General features: G+C 45.9%; 2 protein-coding genes and 1 long non-coding RNA gene across 5 annotated transcripts; 1 reads left to right on the forward strand and 2 right to left on the reverse strand.

Annotated features, from left to right (window-relative positions):
- The first annotated feature begins 5379 nt into the window (after window positions 1–5379).
- Window positions 5380–14155, forward strand: LOC147354821 (uncharacterized). 3 transcript variants are annotated; one of them, XM_086354817.1, is made up of 4 exons: window positions 5380–5635; window positions 8283–8321; window positions 9183–9309; window positions 10580–14155. In XM_086354817.1, the coding sequence occupies exons 1-4, from the start codon at window positions 5603–5605 to the stop codon at window positions 12052–12054; spliced, it is 1674 nt and encodes a 557-aa protein (XP_086210943.1). In that variant the 5' UTR covers window positions 5380–5602; the 3' UTR covers window positions 12055–14155. The 3 variants fall into 3 exon arrangements, with proteins under 3 accessions (XP_086210943.1, XP_086210944.1, XP_086210945.1); XM_086354818.1 differs by having other exon boundaries at window positions 5380–6012; window positions 10580–13101; XM_086354819.1 differs by lacking the exon at window positions 5380–5635 and adding an exon at window positions 6382–6471 and having other exon boundaries at window positions 10580–13101.
- LOC147354822 (uncharacterized) lies at window positions 13604–14736 on the reverse strand. Its single transcript, XR_015146617.1, has 2 exons — window positions 14496–14736; window positions 13604–13751 (listed from the first exon to the last, which is right to left on the reverse strand). It is a non-coding gene; the product is annotated as an uncharacterized LOC147354822 (long non-coding RNA).
- Window positions 14737–17266: 2530 nt separating this feature from the next.
- Window positions 17267–22688, reverse strand: LOC147354823 (uncharacterized). Its single transcript, XM_086349433.1, has 4 exons — window positions 22653–22688; window positions 22141–22416; window positions 19508–19634; window positions 17267–18950 (listed from the first exon to the last, which is right to left on the reverse strand). The coding sequence occupies exons 1-4, from the start codon at window positions 22686–22688 to the stop codon at window positions 18925–18927; spliced, it is 465 nt and encodes a 154-aa protein (XP_086205559.1). The 3' UTR covers window positions 17267–18924.
- Window positions 22689–22699: the final 11 nt, after the last annotated feature.

Below are 22699 nucleotides of genomic sequence, written 5' to 3' on the forward strand. Positions count from 1 at the left end.
TAATGAGTAGGAAGATTATTCCAACTATTTTTGGGAAGGGGTGGAGATTTCCAGGATTTGGGCCACCACTCACTCCTTGGTCTTTTGACAGTGCCTTGGAACACTCGTGTGGCACCTCTGGGTGTGTCATTTCACTTGCTGATTGAGGATCAAGGTCTAATCTTGTCTGAAATCTTGGTCCCATTTGATTCTAATCGGTTTATGTTGAGGGCTCCCTGGTGGCTCAGACCGGTAAAGCATCTGCCTGCAATGTGGGAGACCAGGGTTTGATCCCTGGGTGGGGAAGATCCCCTGGAGAAGGAAATGGCAATCTACTCTAACACTCTTGCCTGGAAAATCTCATGGAAGGAGGAGCCTGATAGGCTACAGTCCATGGGGTCGCAAAGAGTCAGATACGTTTATGTTGTGTCCTTGGGCTATGTCATTCTTTTAAAATTTGTGCCCTGCCTGCCCCTTTCCCTCCTGTTACAGTTGGATAGCATCACCGACTCGATAGACGTGAGTTTGAGCAAGCTCTGGGAGTTGATTACTTTGCCAACAAAGGTCCATCTAGTCAAGGCTATGGTTTTTCCAGTGGTCATGTATGGATGTGAGAGTTGGACTGTGAAGAAGGCTGAGTGCCGAAGAATTGATGCTTTTGAACTGTGGTGTTGGAGAAGACTCTTGAGAGTCCCTTGGACTACAAGGAGATCCAACCAGTCCATTCTGAAGGAGATCAGCCCTGGGATTTCTTTGAAGGGAATGATGCTGAAGCTGAAACTCCAGTACTGTGGCCACCTCATGCGAAGAGTCGACTCATTGGAAAAGACTCTGATGCTGGGAGGGATTGGGGGCAGGAGAAGAATGGGACGCCAGAGGATGAGATGGCTGGATGGCATCACTGACTCGATGGACGTGAGTCTGGGTGAACTCCTGGAGTTGGTGATGGACAGGGAGGCCTGGCATGCTGTGATTCATGGGGTCGCAAAGAGTCGGACACGACTGGGCAAATGAACTGAACTGAACTGAACTGGGAGTTGATGCTGGACAGGGAAGACTGGCATGCTGCAGTCCATGCGGTCACAAAGAGTTGGACACAACTGAGTGACTGAACTGAACTGAACTGAAACTGTAGCCCATCAGGCTCCTCTGTCCATGGAATTCTCCAGGCAAGAATACTGGAGTGGGTTGCCATTTCCTTCTCCAGGGGGATCTTCCCCACCCAGAGATTAAACCTGGGTCTCCTGCATTTCAGGCAGATTCTTTACCATCTGAATCACCAGGGAAGGCAGATGGTAAATGCCTTTGTTGTTGTTGTTCCTCGTCTCTGGCAAATGCTCTTGGCAAGTGCCAATTTGTAGTTGACATCAGCGAGGAAAGAGGGAAAAGGTGCAGCAAAGGAGAGAGCTTTGGGTTGTCCACATGGCATAGAGGTTCTTACCAAATAAGACTAGGAGTTTAGAATCTTCCATCACAACCCAGTCATGTTCTTTAAGGTCATCAATGGCTTGAGAGCCAGAGTCAGCCAGTTGATCTTGAGGTTTTATATGAGATTGAAAGCAACAGTTAGAAATGGACATGGAAAAATAGACTGGTTACAAATAGGAAAAGGAGTACATCAAGGCTGTATATTGTCACCCTGCTTATTTAACTTATATGCAGAGTACATCATGAGAAACGCTGGGCTGGATGAAGCACAAGCTGGAGTCAAGATTGCCGGGACAAACATCAATAACCTCAGATATGCAGATGACACCACCCTTATGGCAGAAAGTGAAGAGGAACTAAAAAGCCTCTTGATGAAAGTGAAAAAAAGTTGGCTTAAAGCTCAACATTCAGACAACGAAGATCATGGCATCTGGTCCCATCACTTCGTGGCAAATATATAGGGAAACAGTGGAAACAGTGGCTGACTTTATTTTTCTGGGCTCCAAAATCATTGCAGATGGTGACTGCAGCCATCAAATTAAAAGATGCTTACTCCTTAGGAGGAGAGTTATGACCAACCTAGACAGTATGTTAAAAAGCAGAGACATTACTTTGTCAACAAAGGTCCGTCTAGTCAAGGCTATGGTTTTTCCAGTGGTCATGTATGGATGTGAGAGTTGGACTGTGAAGAAAGCTGAGCGCCGAAGAATTGATGCTTTTGAACTGTGGTGTTGGAGAAGACTCTTGAGAGTCCCTTGGACTGCAAGGAGATCCAACCAGTCCACCCTAAAAGAGATAAGTCCTGGGTGTTCATTGGAAGGACTGATGCTGAAGCTGAAACTCCAATACTTTGGCTACCTAATGCAAAGAGCCGACTCATTTGAAAAGACCCTGATGCTGGGAAAGATTGAGGGCAGGAGGAGAAGGGGACGACAGAGGATGAGATGGTTGGATGGCATCACTGACTCGATGGACATGGGTTTGGGTGGACTCTGGGAGCTGGTGATGGACAGGGAGGCCTGGCGTGCTGCGACTCATGGGGTCACAAAGAGTCAGACACGACTGAGGGACTGAACTGATACTGATACTGAAATCTATTGCTCACTGGGAAAGGTGGAGAGAGTCCCAATCTTGAATCACTGAGGCTTCCTGAGGGATGAATTCTATGCTGCTTTCCAGGGGTAGGGCTCTGTGGCCTCTCAACCTAATGAAATTTAGTTGATAGAGGTCTCTGACTTGACAACCATTTGTAAGTGAATTTAAAGTATAATATGTGAAACAATGCAACCAAATACAGCAATCAAGAATATCTTTTATCTAGGATTTCCTTGGTTGTCCAGTGGTTAAGACTCCATGCTCCCAGTACAGAGGGCAAGGGTTTGATCCTTGGTTGGGGAGCTAGGATCCTGCATACAGGGCAATTAGGCAAAAAAACAAAAACAAAAACAAACAAACAAAAAAACGGGGGGTTGGGTAGAGATTAACATGGAGCTCCCTGGAGTAGCGCATGGCAACCCACTCCAGTATTCTTGCCTGGAGAATCCCATGGACAGAGGAGCCTGGCAGGCTACAGTCCATGGGGTTGCAAAGAGTCACACACGACCGAGTGACTAACACTAACATGGAGCTGGTTAGTTAACTAATTAACTAACATTAATTTCACAGTTTGTTGTGATCCACACAATCAAAGGCTTTGGCATAGTCAATAAAGCAGAAGTAGATGGTTTTCTGAAACTCTCTTGCTTTTTCAATGATCCAACGGATGTTGGCAATTTGATCTCTGGTTCCTCTGCCTTTTCTAAATCCAGCTTGAACATCTGGAATTTTAGGGTTCATGTACAGTTGAAGCCTGGCTTGGATAACTTTGAGCATTACTTTGCTAGCGTGTGAGGTGAGTGCAATTGTGCAGTAGTTTGACCATTCATTGGCATTGCTTTTCTTTGGGATTGGAATGAAAACTGACCTTTTCCAGTCCTGTGGCCACTGCTTTATTCTTGACGTCTGGTTTCTTGACTATGCCAAAGCCTTTGACTGTGTAGATCACAACACACTGTGGAAAATTCTTAAAGAGATGGGAATACTAGACCATCTGACATGCCTCCTGCAAAACCTGTATGCAGGTCAAGAAGAGTTAGAACTGGACATGGAACAACCGTGTGGTTCCAAATTCAGAAAGGAGTATGTCAAGGCTGTATATTGTCATCCTGCTTATTTAACTTATATGCAGAGTACACCATGAGAAATGCTGGAATGGATGAAGCACAGGCTGGAATCAAGATTACTGGGAGAAATATCAATAACCTCAGATATGCAGATGACACCACCCTTATGGCAGAAAGTGAAGAACTAAAGAGCCTCTTGATGAAAGTGAAAGAGGAGAGTGAAAAATTTGGCTTAAAACTCAATGTTCAGAAAACTAAGATCATGGCATCTGGTCCCATCACTCCATGGCAAATAGATGGGGAAATAGTGACAGACTTTATTTTGGGGGGCTCCAAAATCACGGCAGATGGTGACTGCAGCATGGAATTAGAAGATGCTTGCTCCTTGGAAGAAAAGTTATGACGAACCTAAACAGCATATTAAAAAGCAAAGACATTACTTTGTCAACAACGGTCCATCTAGTCAAAGCTCTGGTTTTTCCAGTAGTCATGTACGTATGAGAGAGTTGGACCATAAAGAAAGCTGAGCGCTTTCTTTGAAGAATTGGTGCTTTTGAGCTGTGGTATTGGAGAAGACTCTTGAGAGTCCCTTGGACTGCAAGGAGATCCAACCATTCCATCCTAAAGGAGATCAGTCCTGAATATTCATTGGAAGGACTGATGTTGAAGTTCAGACTCCAATACTTTGGCCACCTGATGCAAAGAGCTGACTCATTTGAAAAGACCCTGATGCTGGGAAAGATTGAAGGTGATAGGAGAAGGGGTCAACAAAGGATGAGATGGTTGGATGGCATCACCAACTCGATGGACATGGGTTTGAGCAAGCTCTGGGAGTTAGTGATGGACAGGGAAGCCTGGTGTGCTGCAGTCCATGGGGTTGCAAAGAGTTGGACACGACTGAGTGACTGAGCTGAACTGAACATGTTAATTAGTGCACCCTTTGCACCTCCCTACCAGGTAAAACTATGAACTTTGACCAGGTCCAAAGGGTAAATATTCCAAGGACTCAGAAAGAATGCCTGAAACTTGCCACAATAAAGGGCTTACATCTTCCTCTAGTGACGGCCTTGGCACTCAACCCCGTTCTACCCTGTTAGGCTACCATACTCTAGCTTCTGAGTCCAGCTGCAATTAAAATTCTTTGTGATACAAACCTCTCTTTGCCTTTAAAAGCTCCTGACGTTTATTCCCTATCAGGACACCTTTAGTGTGGCTATTTGAATGTGTTCGCAATTGTAACTCTTTGATCCTATCTATGTAAACGTGTTGGGCAACATTATTGCCTCTGGGGTTTATTTAGGTCCACAGCACCCGTTACAGACTTTATTATCTGACCATATGGTTTTCCTGTTCGCCAGTAATGAAAAACACCGAGATATTTTGTTTCATATAATTCCCTTTAAGTTTTTTTCCCTTCAAATCATACTGACTTGATTTTACTTACTTTAAAATTTCTCCAAGATTTTCATAAAAAGCAATAGAAACTGAGGACTGTGGCTACTCTCAGTCTTTTCACGAGGGAAACGCTTGTTTGCTAAACCTGTATTAACTTTTAGCTGAGAAATGGTAGTTAAATCAGAATTTTCTAAAGATGATACCTAGAGACTTTCTTAGGTCTACTTTTTAATCTGTACTTTCGTCAGAATATGGTAAGGCGAGACCCGGAGGGTTTTGTAACTCAAACCGGAAGCGAGGGAACTACACTACCCAGAAGACCACGCGCCGGCCAGCCCTGATCTCCGCACCAATGAAGCCCCCCAAACTCGGGCTCTTCCGGGATTGTGAAATAGGAAGGGGTGGGATTTCCGGCGTCTTTTTGATGGCGGTCGTTTGACGGCTGTTGCTGCCGACTGCAAAACCGGAGACTCTAGATAACTGGGTGCAGCCGGCCTTAGAGAAACTGGGAAGAACCCAAGGGGCGCCGTCCACAGTGCACAGGAGTGAGCGGATTTCAGGACACTTTCAGGAGTTTCGGCCCAAGTCTCCGCCATTATCCCGCGCGTCTGCTGGCACCACTGCGCCCACAGGGTCCTATGGCAACCGACGCGCTGCAGGACCCGGCCCAGGTGACACTTCTGTCCCCGGATCCTCAAGCCCCCATGAGGGTCTCCTGCTCACGGCGCCGCGGCTTAGGCCCGTCTGCAGAACTTTAGGCCTGCGTGTGTGGCGGTCCCATTTCTGACACTGTGTGTGCTGAAGTGTGGAGTGTTAAAGGCCGTGGGCCCGGCACGTGCTGATCCTTGGAGGGGCACACGAGCCAGAGCATTAGGGAAACTTGGGGTTGGAGTCCTCTCTGCAGAGTCTGAGTGAACTCCGGGAGTTGGTGATGGACAGAGAGGCCTGGCGTGCAGAGATTCATGGGGTTACAAAGAGTCGGACAGGACTGAGCAACTGAACTGAACTGAACTGCAGGGACCGGGCATATAAAGAGTCAATCGTCTGGGTCAGTTGGGCCGACAGCATTCTGGGAGGCATGGAGGGTTGCGAATAAATTAGGAAGACATTTGAGTTTTAAAGTATTTCAAAGCCAGCTCCGAGGAGTACAGATTGGGGAGGAGATGAGAGTGGAGGCGGGGAGACCTGGGGGAGGCTTCTGAGTTAGAAACCGAAGAATAAGGTGTTGTATGGACTAGAGTGGTGGGTATGGAAGTTGCTGACCTGAAACAAATAGCCTGCCCTGTATTTAGCACACAAAAATGGGCTTAAAATTTTTTTTCTCCCAGGATCATTTGGGGAATTGCAATTGGGGTATGTGACTATGGGGGAGCTAACACTTTTATAGAGATTACAAAGGGAAGTTAAAAGGGTCGTAGGCACCAAAGAGCGCATGGCTTTTCCTTGGCTGAGTCCTTTCCAGGAAAGAGGAGACTCTTCTTCCTTTGGAATACCATTCTTGTCTCTGGTCAGTGAGGGCTCCCCCTTCTGGTGTGCCAACTCTCATTGAGGTTTCTGTTTATTAATTATTAATTTTTCCCCCCAAAGGAACGTAACAGATAATATTCCTAATAAGCCTTACAGGTATTTGGCACGATTGCCTGGTGAAGTAAATGTGGCTCTGAGCTAAAGACAGAGTAAAGGACAGTAAAGGTTTTCTTTACGACCTGAGGCCGCACTGATGTGAGAAGTCAGTTTTAGGGGGAGAAGAAAAATTGAATTTGATTCATGCTATTTCTGAGATTCCAAAATTGAGGTAATGTAGAGGCTGGTAGAATCTATAGTCTGGAATCGAGGGAGGAGGTCACTGGCTCAAGGATGTCCTTGTGGTGACACCTGAGTCTGGATCTCAAATTTAGGTGGGAAAATCTTTTCACTTTCCGGTGAAAGGGGACCTGAGATGAAAGAAGAGGTGGGGCTGGAGAGCAGAGTGGGTAGGACTTTCAGATGCTGCCTGAAAATGGGAGGATCCTGAGGCTCTAGGGCTTTCTAAGAAAGCAAGGGTGGGTAGGAGGTGGAAAAGGAGGGGTGAGGTTGTGTACATTGACTGTGATGAATACTCAGCCAGCTGACTGTCCGTTCCTTTTGGAGCCACAAAAATTGGGTGATGCTGACCAGTCAATCTTAGGTTCAGTCAAGGGCACAGGTGCCTCAGCTCTTCCAGGAAACTACAAGGTTAAAAATGTATAGATTTAACAAGTTAATCTTGTGTAAACAAGTACTAACTGTTTAAAATGAGAATGAATATCCGTGCTATAATAATATACATATGTTTAGGTTTTATCTTGGCCTCCTTGGAATTTCCTAGCTTTAGGACTAGTCTTTGTTACAACTTGCCCCTGTTTCGCACAGGCGTTTATTTATAATTTAGGTGACTTAGGATTGGACTGGTCACCAGGAAGAATAGAAGGTTAAATTCTCAGCCCCATGTGGAAGTTCCCAAGAATCAGAGGGGAACTGGAGATTACGTATAAAAATTGCTGAGGAATGAAATTCAAGGAGCCTCAAGATCGCGGAACACCTTGAAATGATGGAAATGCTGGGAGGGTGGCATGTACTGAAAGGGCCTAAAACCCCTTCCTGCCCTGCACCCCCACTACCTAGACCTACACATCCCTTCCATTGCGCTGTTCTAAGTTATATCCATTACAGTAATCCAGAAGGAAGAAAAGTGTTTTCCTAGCTTTCATGTGTTATTTTATCAAATTATCAATACTGATGGATTCAGGGGAATCCCTGAATTTGTAGCTGGTGGGACAGAAGTACCGGTAGCCTGGGGGCCAGGGATTGGAACTGGCTTCTCAGAAGAGGGCAATTTATGGGACTGAGCTCTTAAACTTATGGTCACGTATTTTAGGGAGTGTAATAATAGGAGTGAATTCTATCATGAAATCAAATAATTGGTGGTGGAAAAGAGATACTTTGTCTCAGAAAGCCTTGAAAGACATGTAAGGAAATCCTGATTAAAAAAAAAAATTATAGAAATCTTAATCCTGTGTTATGTCATAGTGAATCTTAGCCTGGGAGAGGTTAATAATGCATTTGATGTTTACACATTAGGAGATAGACCTCTTAAGTGTTGCCCTTTTACACCTGAAGACACTGAGACTCAAGGAGGTTGAGTCTTTATCAAAGACTATCTGAGTTGTCAGGTTATAGCTCTGAGGTCAGAGGTCAGCCTGAGATGACTCATCTGCAGGAAAGGGAAGGGAGTACACAGTTCCGCCTTTCCATCCTCACCAAGATGACCCTGATCTCAGGTCCTCCCTCTTTTTACAGGTTCCCATGGTAGCAGCAACCTTTACGGTCCCTGGACAGGTAAGTGGAAGAAGCCCCAGTACCTCTCCTGACGTCATCCCACCCCTGGTATTGACACACAGATACAGGAGACACAGTTATCCTGGGGTTGTTGGGCTTTAGTTCTGGCCCTGGGGTCACCTCAGGCACAGGACCCGTGAAGTGGTACTGAGGTGGTCTCCTGTATCCACTGGAGAAGGTGAGGTGGTGAGATGTTCCTGGGACTGGAGCCAGCCTGTCCGTGTGCCTGGAGGTGAGACCAAGTGGGGCATGTCCAGCAAACTGCAGGACCCAGGACATGGGTGGATAAAGACAGCAGAGCCTTTCCTGGGGTAGCAGCCTGAGGAGCTGGATGATTTTCTGCTGTGCAGGATGAGAGACAGTCGTCTGACATAACACCCTGACGTTTGCCTTTAGGTGAGAGTAGGGACACTGTGTCTGAGACGGGAAGTGAGAAGTAGGAGTGATGGGACTTCCTTCGTGGTCCAGCGGCTAAGACTCTGCGCTCCCAATGTAGGGGGCCCAGGGTTCGATCCCTGGTCGGGGAACTAGATCCCACATGCCACAAATAAGAGCTGTTGCAGCCAACAAAAAGTAGGAGTGATGAGAAGGACTGTCCAAAATTACGTATTCTTGTGCTGAGTCTGAGATGTGGCAGGGGTGTCTCACGGGAGGTGTCAGGTGTACAACTAGACACACATCTGGAGATCAGGTGGGGGCGGGGTCCAGGTGTGAAGATACTCCTGAGCAGGTGGACAGCAGGTGGACCATGTCAGATTCCAGGCCCTGAGGTCACAGTGTTGGTGCCATGAAGCTTGGGGTGGGTGGGGAGGGTGTTTTGGTTACAGAGGCCGCTGTGAACTCATGTCCCCCTCCTGACAGGGCCATGTGACCTTTGAGGATGTGGCGGTGTCCTTCTCCCAGGAGGAGTGGGGGCTCCTCGGCGAGGCTCAGAGACTCCTATACTATGACGTCATGCTGGAGAACCTGTCCCTGATAGCCTCCCTGGGTAAGAACTGCATCCACACACACCGCTGTGCTGGGCTCGGCCCTGCTCTCTGCTTGGCTCACTCCAGCCTCCCCAGGCTGGGCCGTGGACGCTGACTGCTTCCTTCCCTGGCTTCCTGGCGTTTGAGCTTTGTGCCCCAACCTCTGCATGTCTAGTCCTGTATCACATGCCCTGATGCCTTTCACAGAAGAGTTTGGTCTTGGAGGCTTGTTAACTGTCCACTTGCAGTTTGCTTTGCCATCACTTGTGTGTTGACTGTTCTGCTGAGTGGAAGATCTGTATCACAGGTTTTAACCTGTGTACTGCCTGTCTCAGGAATTAGAGACATGTGGTCAGCATTTATGGTCAACACTAGGTTATTTGTAGGAGACTACTTAAGGTTCTAGTACTATATATATGTATATATATATGTTTTTTTTTTTCCTGAGGTCTGTCATTGGTTGATTGACCCTAGGCCAGTGTTTCTCATAACGGCCCCATTTTCCCTTCAGGCCTTGGATCTAGTAAGTTCCATGGTCACCCACCCTGACCTGGGGATGGAGGTGGCCCTGGGTGCCTGATGAGGCAGACACTTCTCTAGTCACTGGAAGAGGGTTCCTGGATCCTGGGCCTGGTGCGCAGGGGCTGCAGGACTGCACATCATAGGTCATTTCTATCCTACAGGGAAATGCCCTTTGCTCACTAGGGTTTTAGTGCCCGATTCCTCATGGTCACGCTCTTTTCTTTCTTTTCCTCCCTGTTTCGACACTCGGCCCACTTGGCCTCTCACTGTGACTTCTCCCTCAGTTTCCTCTCACTGTGACTTCTCCCTCAGTGTCCTCCACATCTCCCTGTTCCCTCTCTCTTTGAAACGTTCTCCAGTATTATGTGTTTAGTATATCTTATATGTTTAATGTATTTTTAAAGTTGCATGTTTACTTGTATGGTTTTTGAACACCAGGCAAACAGGTATAATTGCATTTTCCTGGATTAGGACACACGTTCTACAGAGCTGACACTTGTCTCCACCAGAAAACCCTGCTGACTGCCACTGGCCAAGGACTGAGTTGCTCCAGTGTCTCCTCCTGGCACAGCTCCATATCCCGTGTTCTCCTTGGTTTGAAACATTTCTATTTCTGTGACCACCAGGGGCCGAGAAATGCACAGTATCCCCTTCTACCACTTCACCCTTCCTACCTTGTTTTGAACACAAACCCATGGGCTTATTCCTACATGTGTCCTTCCCCACCAGAGTCTCCATACACTTTATCAGCACTTTTTATGGTTTCAGGGTGTTGGCGTGGAGGAGATACCGAAGAGGCCCGTTCTGACCAATGTGTTTCTGTAGAACAAGTGACACGAGACAGGAATCCACAGGTGGACTCATCTATCCTGAAGGCTGTCACTTCCACTGACATGTGTGCCCTGGTGGAGAAAACCCTGCCCTTTTCTGGAGCTTCTGGGAAAATGCTCACTTCTCACTTGCAGCAGTGCCAGACACAGCCAAGTGCAGAGCAGCGGCTCAGGAGGGATGAGAGCGGGGCCTTGCTCGTGACAAGCTGCAAGATCTTTGTACCTGACACTGTGTTCACATGTGGAGCGGTTGAGCAGGATCTCCTCGGTAGCCTTGGCTTTCTCCAACACCAGCCCTCCCACGATGGAGAGCATCCAAACAGAAGCGGGCAGAGCAGGGGGGGCTCTCACCCTGGGCAAGGGCATTACAAGTGCAGCGAATGTGGCAAAGGCTTCAGTAAGAAGTACAAATTCACAGAGCACCTGAGAGTTCACACTGGAGAAAAACCATACAAGTGCAATGACTGCGGGAAATTCTTTAGACTCCGGGGGGGTCTCTCTCATCATCGGAGAGTGCACACAGGAGAAAAGCCTTTCGATTGCGGTAAATGTGGGAAAGTCTTCATCTACAAATGTAAGCTTGTTCAGCACCAAAGAGTCCACACTGGAGAAAGACCCTATGAGTGTCAGGAATGTGGGAAAGCCTATGCCCGCAAGGATTCACTTGTCCAGCACCAAAAAGTCCACACTGGAGAGAAACCTCATAAGTGCAGTGAATGTGGGAAGCTCTTCCTGTACAGAAATAAACTCCTTGTGCACCAGAGAATCCACACTGGAGAAAAGCCTTTTAAGTGCACTGAATGTGGGAAGTCCTTTAGTTACAAAACAAGTCTTATTATTCACCAGAGAACTCACACTGGAGAAAGGCCTTATATGTGTGGTGAGTGTGGGAAAGCTTATGTCAACAAAAAGAGTCTTATTGTCCACCAGAGAATCCACAGTGGAGAAAAAGTTTATGCCTGTAAGAAATGTGGGAATTTGTTTATGAGCAGCTTTGCCCTCAACAAACACCAGAATGTTCACACCTCACAGAGGCGTTATGAGTGCAGTGAATGTGGGAAAGGGTTCAAGAGGAAAATCACACTCGATGAGCACCAGAGAATCCACACTGGAGAAAGACCCTATGTGTGCAATGAATGTGGGAAAGCCTTCAAGCTAAAGAACACACTAATTAGCCACCAAAATGTCCACACTAGAGCAAAGCCTTTCCAGTGCAGTGAATGTGGGAAGCCCTACAGTAACAAAACAAGTCTTATTGTCCATCAGAGGATCCACACTGGAGTGAAGCCTTTTCAGTGCAATGAGTGTGGGAAGCCTTACAGTTACAAAACAAGTCTAATTGTCCACCAGAGAACCCACAGTGGAGAAAGGCCTTATGCGTGTAGTTCTTTGTACACAGCTCCAAGGTCATGATCCAATGTGTGTGTGTGCGCACGCGTGCACATTCAGTCACTCTATCATGTCCAACTCTTTGCAACCCTGTGAACTATAGCCTGCCAGGGTCCTCTGTCCATGGGACTCTCCAGACAAGACTATTGGATTGGGTTGCCATTTCCTACTCCATGGGATCTTCCGGCCCAAGGGATTGAACCCATGCCTCTTGCATTGGCAGGCGGACTCTTTACCACTGCGCCACCAATGTTCACACTGGAGAAATGCCTTCTGGACTCATGCTTTCCTTCACTTGAGTTAATATCTAGTAGCACAACTCCTTGTCATAGAGTAAGTGAATGTTAAACTCATGTAGGGTCAGTCCAACTCTTCCAAAAGTGGTGGTGTCCTTTTATAGTCTCATCAGAAGCACCATAAGCCAAGTTCCTGTTCTTTACATTCTTAGTTGGTATGTTCAGGCTTTCCCGTTTTAGTGACACCATAGTTGCATAGTGGGACCAAGTGATTTTAATTTGCATTTCTCTAATGATATGATGCCAAGTGGTCTTCCATGTGTTGATCTCCAACCACATATCATTCTTGAAATTTCTGTTCATACAACTTGTTCTAATTACTGAGTTTTGACATTTTGTCATTGCTTACTGATTAAGGTACTCTAATGGAAATACTTAGCAATACAATCTTCAAGAATTGGTTTTGTCTTTTCAATCGCTTATCCAGAGAAAAAGTTTTTAATTTTATTGTGGTCTAATTTGTTCATTTTTTCTCTTTACTTTTTCTCTTGCTTCCTCCTGTAACTTTTATGGTTTGGGGATTTTACTGATGTAAGGGAATTATTTTCAGTTTATTGTGGAGATTATTTTTTAAAATATGGACACCCAATTCCTGCCATGATAGTAATTTAAAGATTATACCTTTCCCCCTGAATTGCTTTAGTACTTCATTGAAGGTCAATCATTTATGTATGTTTATTTTTGGAATTTCTATTCTGTTGCATTTACCTACTTTATTTATATCAGTATTTTCATGTATTGACTAATTTGTTTTCATAATATGTCTTGAAATCAAGGTTGTGTACTCCTTTGACTTCCCTTTTTTATTCTTCAAATTCTTCATAGCCATTCTTGGATCTTTGCTTTTCATATGAAGTTTAGAATCCACCTTCTAGTTTATACAGTACAAAAATCCTACTAGGAATTTGACTGGGATTGCATTGATTTGTTTTTTATTTTTGATTTTTGGCCATGCTGTGTGGCTTACAGGATCTAGAGTCCCTCAACCGAGGCAATGGCAGTGAAAACACAAGAGTTCTAAACCAGTGGACCATCAGAACATTTCCTTAATTTTCAATTTAGGAAGAAATACTGAGTGTCCGTCTCAATCCATAAACATGATACATTTCCTTCTATTTAGATCTTAATTTTTGTTAACAGTTTTTTAGATTTCTTTCTATTGGTCTTGCATATGTGTTTTCTAAATCTGGTAATACTGTGAATGGGAATTAAATTTTCTTTGTGAATTGTTCAGTGCTAGTACACCGAGAGAGATATCAAACTGCAGACAGAAGCAATCCTTCTTAATTATTTTATAAATAACACCTACAAAAATTATTATAAATACTGTATTTTTGAACCATTATTAAAATATTCCTATTAGCATAAAAGAAGGACAGCTGCTCATTGTTCTCAATTCAGCATTATCCTGGAGTTCCAATTTCACTATAAAGCAAAATAATAAATACGAAGCAATTGGAAATGAGGAAATAAACCATCTATAGTATGTCCTTAGTTTTCATCTTCACTAGTGGTCCAAATATGGACACTCAATTTAATGACTGGACTCACCATAAACTCCTTACTTTTTTGTCACCCATTTGCTGCCCTTAGGATACTTCCTTAGGAACTATCACCTTCTATGACACTATGCAACTTAAATAGAAGAACTGCTTATTGTATTTTTCTATCAAATACTAAATTCCAGCAGGGAAATATGTATTTAAATGTTGTGCATTGACATATTCCATATTTCTAGAAACATGTCTGAAACTCCTAGGATATATATTAATGTCTTGAAATATAGAACAAATTGAAAATACATACTTATTCATTTGTACAACTGTGAATATGCTTTCTAACTCTCCTCACTCTGCTTTTTCCTTCAGTTTCCCTGCCCTCAGTGCTGAGTTATGGGAAGAAATCATGTTTTGCAAAAAGCCTTTAAATCAATTAAAAAATCCCCAGTAGGCATTTTCCTTCCCTCACTGATTAGAACTCAGGGGTTTTTCCCCCATACATTCCCGTGGGATTTTGATTATTTCAAAAATCAGTTTCCCACCATCAATTTCTTCCACTGATGACAGATATCTATCACACGAAGCATTTTCCATAACTCTTGGTAGTTACAAGCCCCATTTTTCAGAATTTGTCTCCATGCCCTACACAAACAACTGTTGGTGCACTTACAGGTGATCACTTTGCCAGGGCCAGATCACATCACAGGGGGTCTAAACCTTTATCTCAGGCTTATGTGCCCTCACTGCAGACGCACAGAGGTTGCCATGGCAGACCTTGTCCTGGGAGCAAACACATTTGGTAAGTATCTCTTCATTTCAGGTATCTGATTCTTAGAAGATGTTTATCTCAGGAAACCCAAGATTAACTGTTCTTTAAATTTTACTTACTGAGGTTCAGTTCAGTTCAGTCACTCGGTCGTGTCTGACTCTTTGCAACCCCATGAACCGCAGCACGCCAGGCCTCCCTGTCCATCACCAACTCCCGGAGTTCACTCAGATTCACCTCCATTGAGTCAGTGATGCCATCCAGCCATCTCATCCTCTGTCGTCCCCTTCTCCTCCTGCCCCCAATCCTGCCCAACATCAGAGTCTTTTCCAGTGAGTCAACTCTTCGCATGAGGTGCCCGAAGTACTGGAGTTTCAGCTTTAGCATCATTCCTTCCAAAGAAATCCCAGGGCTGATCTCCTTCAGAATGGAATGGTTGGATTTCCTTGCAGTCCAAGGGACTCTCAAGAGTCTTCTCCAACACCATAGTTCAAAAGCATCAATTCCTCGGCGCTCAGCCTTCTTCACAGTCCAACTCTCACATCCATACATGACCACTGGAAAAACCATAGCCTTGACTAGACCCAGCACAACAAAAATAATAAATTATAAATTTTTAAAAAGGGGTTGATTCAAATGAATGAAAGCAGAATCCTAACCACTGGACCATGAGGGAATCCCTCCTCCCTTGGATTTTTAAACTGAAATACTTATGGTGAAAATCAGTGATTCACAAGCTGAGACCCTGTGTGTGCTTTACCCAGTTTCCCTAACAGTAAGACTGTGTTATGACACCACAATGGTTTGACTTGGTTACTATCCCCTGAACTTATTCAGATTCCCCTAGTTAGATTTGTACTCAAGTGTGTGTGTGTTTATTCCTCAGGGCTTTTATTTTTATTTCTTGGCCACACCACATGGCACATAGGGTCTTAAGTTACCTGACCAGGGATCAGACCAATGCCCTCTACAGTGAAAGTCAGAGTCTTAACCACTGGACTGCCAAGGAAGTCCCTCCTCCAGGTTTAAAGCCACTTTTCTTTGTCCTAGATGTGCCATCAATATAACATACAGTCTCTCTCACTTTTTCTTCAATTTTACTACTGATTTTATGGATTTTTAAATTCTATTTTGATTGAATGCTGTTTAAACATTATAGAAAACACTTAAATTTCTACAAACTCAAAACTATAACATAAGAAAATGTGATAACTTACATTCCTGTCTTTCCAAATTGTTAAATCTCTGTCCTATATATTTTTACTTCTACATGACTCAAAAAATATGGTATACTTTGTACACTGCTCTAGACTATAGTTTTTCACTTAAGAATATATCCTGGGAACTTTGCTGGCAGTCCAGTGGTTGAGATGTTACACTGCCACAGCAGGGGGCACAGGTTCAAACCCTGACCGGTGAACAAAGATTCCCCTAGGCCATGCAGCATGGCCAAAAAAGAAAATCCACAAGTAAGTGCTGTCCTACTGAATTTGTCTTTCTGAGTCTGACTTACTTCGCTGAGCATAATACTCTCCAAGTCTATCCATGGTGTTGCGAATGGAAATTTTTCATCGTGTTTGATGGCTGAATAGTATTCACTTTCACTTTCTGTATTCCACTGTGTATATTTTTGTTTTGTTTTGTTTTGGTAGACCCCATAAAATTTTCTCCATAGATCAATTTTCAGTTCAGTCACTCAGTCATGTCCAACTCTTTGCTGACCCCATGAACTACAGCATGCCAGGCCTCCCTGTCCGTCACCAACTCCCAGAGTTTACCCAATCTCATCTCCATTGGGTCAGTGATGGCATCCAACCATCTCACCCTCTGTCATCCCCTTCTCCTTCTGCCCTCAATCTTTCCCAGCATCAGGGTCTTTTCAAATGAGTCAGCTCTTCGCATCAGGTGGCCAAAGTATTAGAGTTTCAGCTTCAACATGAGTCCTTCCAATGAACACTCAGGACTAATTTCCTTTAGGATGGACTGGGTGGATCTCTGTGCAGTCCAAGGGACTCTCAAGAGTCTTCTGCAACACCACAGTTCAAAAGCATCAATTCCTCAGCACTCAGCTTTCTTTATAGTCCAACTCACATCCATACAGGACTACTGGAAAAACCATAGCCTTGGCTAAATGGAGCTTTGTTGACAAAGTAATGTCTCTGCTTTTTAATATGCTGTCTAGGTTGGTCATAACTTTTCTTCCAAGGAGTGTCTTTTAATTTGATGGCTGCAGTCACCATCTGCAGTGATTTTGGAGCCCATAAAGTCTGACACTGTTTCCCCATCTATTTGCCATGAAGCGACGGGACCAGATGCCATGATCTTAGTTTTCTGAATGTTGAGCTTTAAGCCAACCTTTTCACTCTCCTCTTTCAGTTTCATCAAGAGCCTCTTTAGTTCTTCACTTTCTGCCATAAGGGTGGTGTCATCTGCATATCTGAGGTTATTGATATTTCTCCCAGCAATCTTGATTCCAGCGTTTGCTTCTTCCAGCCCAGCTAGATCAATTAGATCAATTTTATTTTACCCTTAACTTGGAGTAATTTTATTTCTTTTTATTGCCTCGTTATGGTGACTATAACCTACATCTCAATATTAAATAGATGTCTAGTTTTACTAAAATTTTCAGTATGCTACTGAATCCAAGTCTTGTTTAATTTGCCTTACTTTTCTACTTTCTTTTTTCCCCTCTACTTACTTAAGGGACAATATGCCATTAAGTTGAAGTCATACTTTTTGAATATGTGTTTGATCTATGAATTTAAAAATTATACATAAAAAATATAGGTGCAGTCCATAAAAAAAAAAAGTTTCACAGCAAAAGCTAGACTGGTGTTTGAATAACATCTAGACGTCATATACCCTAGTCAAGTTGAATATAAAATTAATCATCACAAGTCCAGCTCTTCTCAATTTGGCATCCACAGAAACTCAAACCATTCCTATCCTCCAAATAAAGACAACAAGGTCATACTTCCACCTAACATGATACAACTATCCTATGTACGACAGAAAATACACTAACAGTTTCTACAGAAAGGATGCAGATTCCTTGGGTGATGGTCACTCTTCTGCTTGATATGCTACAACCAAATACTATGATATATGGGGCTTCCCTGGTGGTCCAGTGGTTAAGACTTCACCTTCCAATGATGTGGGTTCAATGCACGATCAGGAAGCTAAGATTCCACAAGCCTAGTGGCCAAAATACCAAAGCATAAAACAGAAGTAAATAGTATAAATTTAATGATATATAGTGAATAAATATGAAGATGTTAAGTCAGCTTTTTGGGGTTTTTTTTGGCTGTACTAGGAAGGAATGATGCTAAAGCTGAAACTCCAGTACTTTGGCCACCTCATGCGAAGAGTTGACTCACTGGAAAAGACTCTGATGCTGCGAGGGATTGCGGGCAGGAGGAAAAGGGGACGACAGAGGATGAGATGGCTGGATGGCTTCACCGACTCAATGGATGTAAGTCTGGGTGAACTCCGGGAGATGGTGATGGACAGGGAGGCCTGGCGTGCTGCGATTCATGGGGTCGCAAAGAGTCGGACATGACTGAGTGACTGAACTGAACTGAACTGAACTAGGTGACTTACAGGATTAGTTCCCTAACCAGGGATTGAACCTGGGTCACTGCAGGGAAAATGCAGAATCCTAACCACTGAACTACCAGGAACTACCCAACACTACTTTTGTTATATAAGGGGATGAAAGAAGGAAGAGAAAGATATTGAACATACACACATATTCATGGCAAAAGAAGGAAGAAATAATTATGACATTACAGGTTACTATCCTCATTTCTATATGGTCAAAAAACCACAACCAGTATGTATCTCTTCTGCAACCCATTCCAAATCCTTTGGTTCTCAGTACCACTTCAGATATTCCTTTTTTATTCCCTAGTAGGTGACCAATCATTCCTTCCTGAAGGGTCTGGGCTATGAGTTGTCCTGCCTAAATAAGGCTGTTACAGTTCTCATTGGCCTTAATCATGGGTCACAATAAGACACCTTCAGGGGCCTCTGCATTCCAGACACACTTCCTTTGTGCAAGCAGCAGTGGGAAATAGAGTCCAGTTTGCTCCTGGTATCAGACTGAACCACCGGAGCCAGCACAGTCACTCTCTCCCTGTTGATTCAGAAGTCTGAGGAGCACAAAGTGGCTGATGGGCAGGGTCACCTTCCAGGACAACGGAGTCGTTCTTTTGCAGCAGCAGAAGCACAACTCCCATTAGAACGAAGACCTCTACACAATCAGCACTTCGTGGGGACGGAAAGCAAACATGTCCCCTCATGCCTCGCTGTGGTTAACTGTCAGTGGTGCCACTCACGTGTCTGCCACTTGCTTCCACGCTAGGGGACAAAGAGTCTGAGCTGTCATTTGATGATTCCGAGCATATACAGCCTCCTGAGAAAGCTCTTCCTGGCCCTCCAAGGACTGCCCCACGCAATCCACCAGGGCCCCCGGACACATGTAAGGGTCATGCCAACCAGGGGGCCTCTCTGCTGAGACTGTGCTGGTCAGGGAGATCTCTTGTGGTACTGATGACAAATGCCATGAGGATCTGCCTGACCCCCGCCCCCTTCTGAGAATAGCCCTGCTAACTGAGCTGTGAGCACACGTGACCCCACCACGTGTTGGGTCAATCAGCTTCCCAGCAGAGGAGTCAGGAACAGGGACCTCAGACTGAGCCTGAGGGTGCTGAGCGCTGGGACGAGGGCAGGTGTTCAGAGGGACACTGCTTCTATCCCTCTGATCCCTGCTACATACACAGATCAGGCAGGAGGAGGAGGGGCCAGCAAACTGCAGGGCCCGTGGGGAGCAGGAAAGGTGACTCCTGTGACCTTCTGATCAGCCAGAAACCAGGAGGAGCCTGGGGTCCCCACAGGTCTAAGAGCTGAGCACGTACCCAGGGAGACCAGGAGCCCGCAGGTCTCCAGCATCACCTCCCGGAACAGGGTCCTCTGATCCAGGTCAAGTTGTCCCCACTCCTCCCGGGTAAAGGTCACGGCCACATCCTTGAAGGTCACCACCACCTGGAGAGTCAAACACAGCAGCACTGGTGATGTGCACTTGGGTGGGATCAGGCCTGTCACCGTGGTGCTGGTGAAGGTGCAGAGACCCAGGCCTGAATCACGAGGCCTCTGATGGCCAAGTTCTGTGCTGGGTTCAGGGGGAAGCAGATGCAGCCTTGGGACATAAAGCAGTTGTGGCTGAGAGGAAAGCCCAGGTGCAGGAGGCCACGGGAGAGGACACAGACAGTGGTGTTCCACGAGGTCTGGGGGCAGAGGGAAGTGCTCTGGGAAAAATGCTCGAGACGTAACTCCAACAATGGCCACAGCAGCGACAGCACCGGAGCTGCCCTCACCCTGTCTGAGCGCCTGCCCAGGTGGAGGGCTTCACACGCTGACGTTCAAGTGACTGCAGATCCCTTGCTCTGGGCCAGAGATCCAGGGTTCAAATGAAGAGTCTGAAGTCTGACGCTGGCAGTGTGACCGTAGGCACAACATCTTATCATTTCTCCAAGCATCAGTGTCACCATCAACACTATGCTCATTCCCACTGTGCCGTGATTCTGAGAACTAAAGAGAAAATAACATGTTCACACACCAGATGCGGGAGGGCTGGCACAGTGAAGTGCTCCACGTCCTTTGTGACTTTTACTAATGCCCCCACTCGGCACACGAGGTAAAGGCCATCATCAACTCTGTGTCTCAGGCAGCTCCAGCAAGTCAGCCACAGGCAATTCCCTGATGGCCCAGTGGTTAGGACTCCATGCTTCCACTAGAGGCCACAGGTTTGGTCCCTGCTTGGGGAACTAAGGTTCCACATGCCTTGCAGGAAAAAAAGAAAAAAAAAGGGGGGGGGAGGAAGCGAGGGAGAGAAGAAGGAAGGGAAAGAAAGGCAGTTACAACCTCAAATTTAAGGAAGGATGTGAGATTTGAACATTCAGCAAAAGATGGCGGAGAGTTTCCAGAAGACGGGCAGGTGGGAGCCAGGGGTATCTCAGCCGGAAGGAAAATGGCCAGGAAAGGACTATCCTAAGAGGAGACACTGAGGCACAGGGAGAGGGGAGAGACAGCCCTGCAGAGATCTGGAATCAGACAGAACGAAATGCAAGAGCAAAGGCTGTACACTGGGCAGGGACGAATGCAGTGAGCAAGGGAAGACAAGGGGGAGAAGTGCGGGGGTAAGCGAGGGGCACAGCTAGGGTAGCCCTGTGGGCCATAGTTGGGAGAAAGACTATTGTAAGTGTGACCTGAGCACCTGAGTGGGACACCCATTCAGTCACTCAACCATTTGTTGAGCACCTTTTACAGGCTCAGCTGCTCTATGTCTTAGCAGAGAGCAGCAACAGGTGCTCACACTCTGGAACTGGAAAGAGATCCTAAACAAGCAACTAAATAAATGGGCACCACCATGTCAGATGCTGGGAAAGACTGAAGGCAGGAGGAGAAGGCAATGAGAGAATGAGATGGTTGGATGGCACCACCGACTTGATGGATATGAGTTTGAACAAGCTCCGGGAGTTGATGATAGCCAGGGAAGCCTGACGTGCTGCAGTCCGTGGGGTCGCAAAGAGTAGGACACGACTGAGTGACTAAACAACAGCCATGTCAGAGGACCTAAAGGTTCCGAACTCAAGAAAACAGAGACGACTGAGGTGACTGTCTACTTGTGACTGGGCACCGGGAAAGCCTCTCTCGGGACAGCGGATGGGAGTGATTCTGACATAAAGTGAAGAAGGGCGTCAAGTGGGTGGGAAAGTAACAAATACGACAAGTTCTGACAGTGATCAAGACTATGATGAGGGCACTCAGGGCGATGGCTATGCAGTTACCCTCTTTTGCAGGACCTCTTTTGTTTTTATGTCCAAAAGGACCCACATTCCTGTACACCATCATACCTGACCATTTGAACAGACTCACTTGTCAAATACAACCAAACCACAAACAGGAAGATAGATTCACGACTGTCAGGGGGAAGCTAGATTCACTGGCTGTAAACTGAAAGGTAAATTCCTTGGCCTGGGCTCCTGGACTGTCCTTACACCTCTGTCCTAGTAGAACAGCAATCCCCAAAGTGCTGCAGACAACTGCTGTTCTTCCCCATCCCAGTCCTTATCTTTATAGAGGATACAGGACACGGAAGCCCAAGGGTCAGATTCCCCCAGGGATGAGCCTCTGCCATCAACATGGGCTCAGGAGGCACCTCCATGAAAAGAGAGCCAGAGTGATGCTCCCTGGACCGCACTGGACACGGGAATACACGTCAGGTAGCTCACGCGCGTTTTCTAGTTCTTTCAATCCAGTTGGAGGAACTTTAATATAAAAGCCAAGGGCAGCAGGGAAAGTTGCTCAAGGTCCTATACTTGGGAAGGAGTGTGGCTGAGACATACAGAACGGTCTCCGGACTGTGGGGTGTGCGCTTTGCCCTACGAGTCCTTCCACACCAGCGGCATGGTGTCAGGGGGATTCTAGAAGACACTTCCTCTCCCTTTTACACCGCGTCCCCATCACTGACAAAAAAGAATTCGCTTACCAATGCAGGAGTCGCGGGTTCGACCCTTGAGTCAGGAAGGTCCCCTGGAGTGGAAATAGCAACCCAAATCCCGTTTACAGATCCTAGCGAGTGCGGGGACACCAGCCTCGAAAGGAAAACCCTGCTCTGGCGGCGCAGGAAGTCCGGCCTCAGACCACGCGAGCCGGCAACGCCCCTTTCATTGACGTCATCAGCCTGGCGCTCCCAAACGTAGCAGAGGCTTCTGGGTAGTTCTTTTTCAGCATCCCTCCAGGAGAAAGGTGTCTCCAGAGGACCCTGGGGCCCAGAGGTCTGGAGAAGAGCTGGCGGAGGAACTGCAGAGGCTCTAGTGAAGCAGGCGAGGCATGGAATGTTCCTGAAGGCGTCCCTGTTGTGTTTTCTGCGTCTTGTCTTTTAAGACCCTTGTAACATAAACTTAAATTTTTAAAATTTATTTTTAATTGAAGGATAATTGCTTTACAATATTGTGTTGGTTTCTGCCATACATCAACATGAATCGGCCATAGGTATACGTATGGCCCCTCTGGCTTAAACTTCCCTCCTTCCATCCTATCTCACC

The sequence above is a fragment of the Bos grunniens genome, chromosome 18, assembly GCF_055505025.1.
Source record: "Bos grunniens cultivar Pamir isolate PY7600 chromosome 18, Bosgru_T2T1.0, whole genome shotgun sequence".
Lineage (NCBI taxonomy): Eukaryota > Metazoa > Chordata > Mammalia > Artiodactyla > Bovidae > Bos > Bos grunniens.

Coding starts and splice junctions, on each gene's coding strand:
- LOC147354823 (XM_086349433.1), bottom strand. CDS start 22,688: ATGGAAGGAGGGAAGTTTAAGCCAGAGGGGCCATAC. Junction 19,635..22,140: donor AACCCGCGACTCCTGCATTG/GTAAGCGAATTC, acceptor TTGACTCTCCAG/GTGGTGGTGACCTTCAAGGA. Junction 18,951..19,507: donor CGGGCTCCTGGTCTCCCTGG/GTACGTGCTCAG, acceptor TTTGTCCCCTAG/CGTGGAAGCAAGTGGCAGAC.
- LOC147354821 (XM_086354819.1), top strand. CDS start 6,397: ATGGCTTTTCCTTGGCTGAGTCCTTTCCAGGAAAGAGGAGACTCTTCT. Junction 6,472..8,282: donor GAATACCATTCTTGTCTCTG/GTCAGTGAGGGC, acceptor CTCTTTTTACAG/GTTCCCATGGTAGCAGCAAC. Junction 9,310..10,579: donor GTCCCTGATAGCCTCCCTGG/GTAAGAACTGCA, acceptor TTATGGTTTCAG/GGTGTTGGCGTGGAGGAGAT.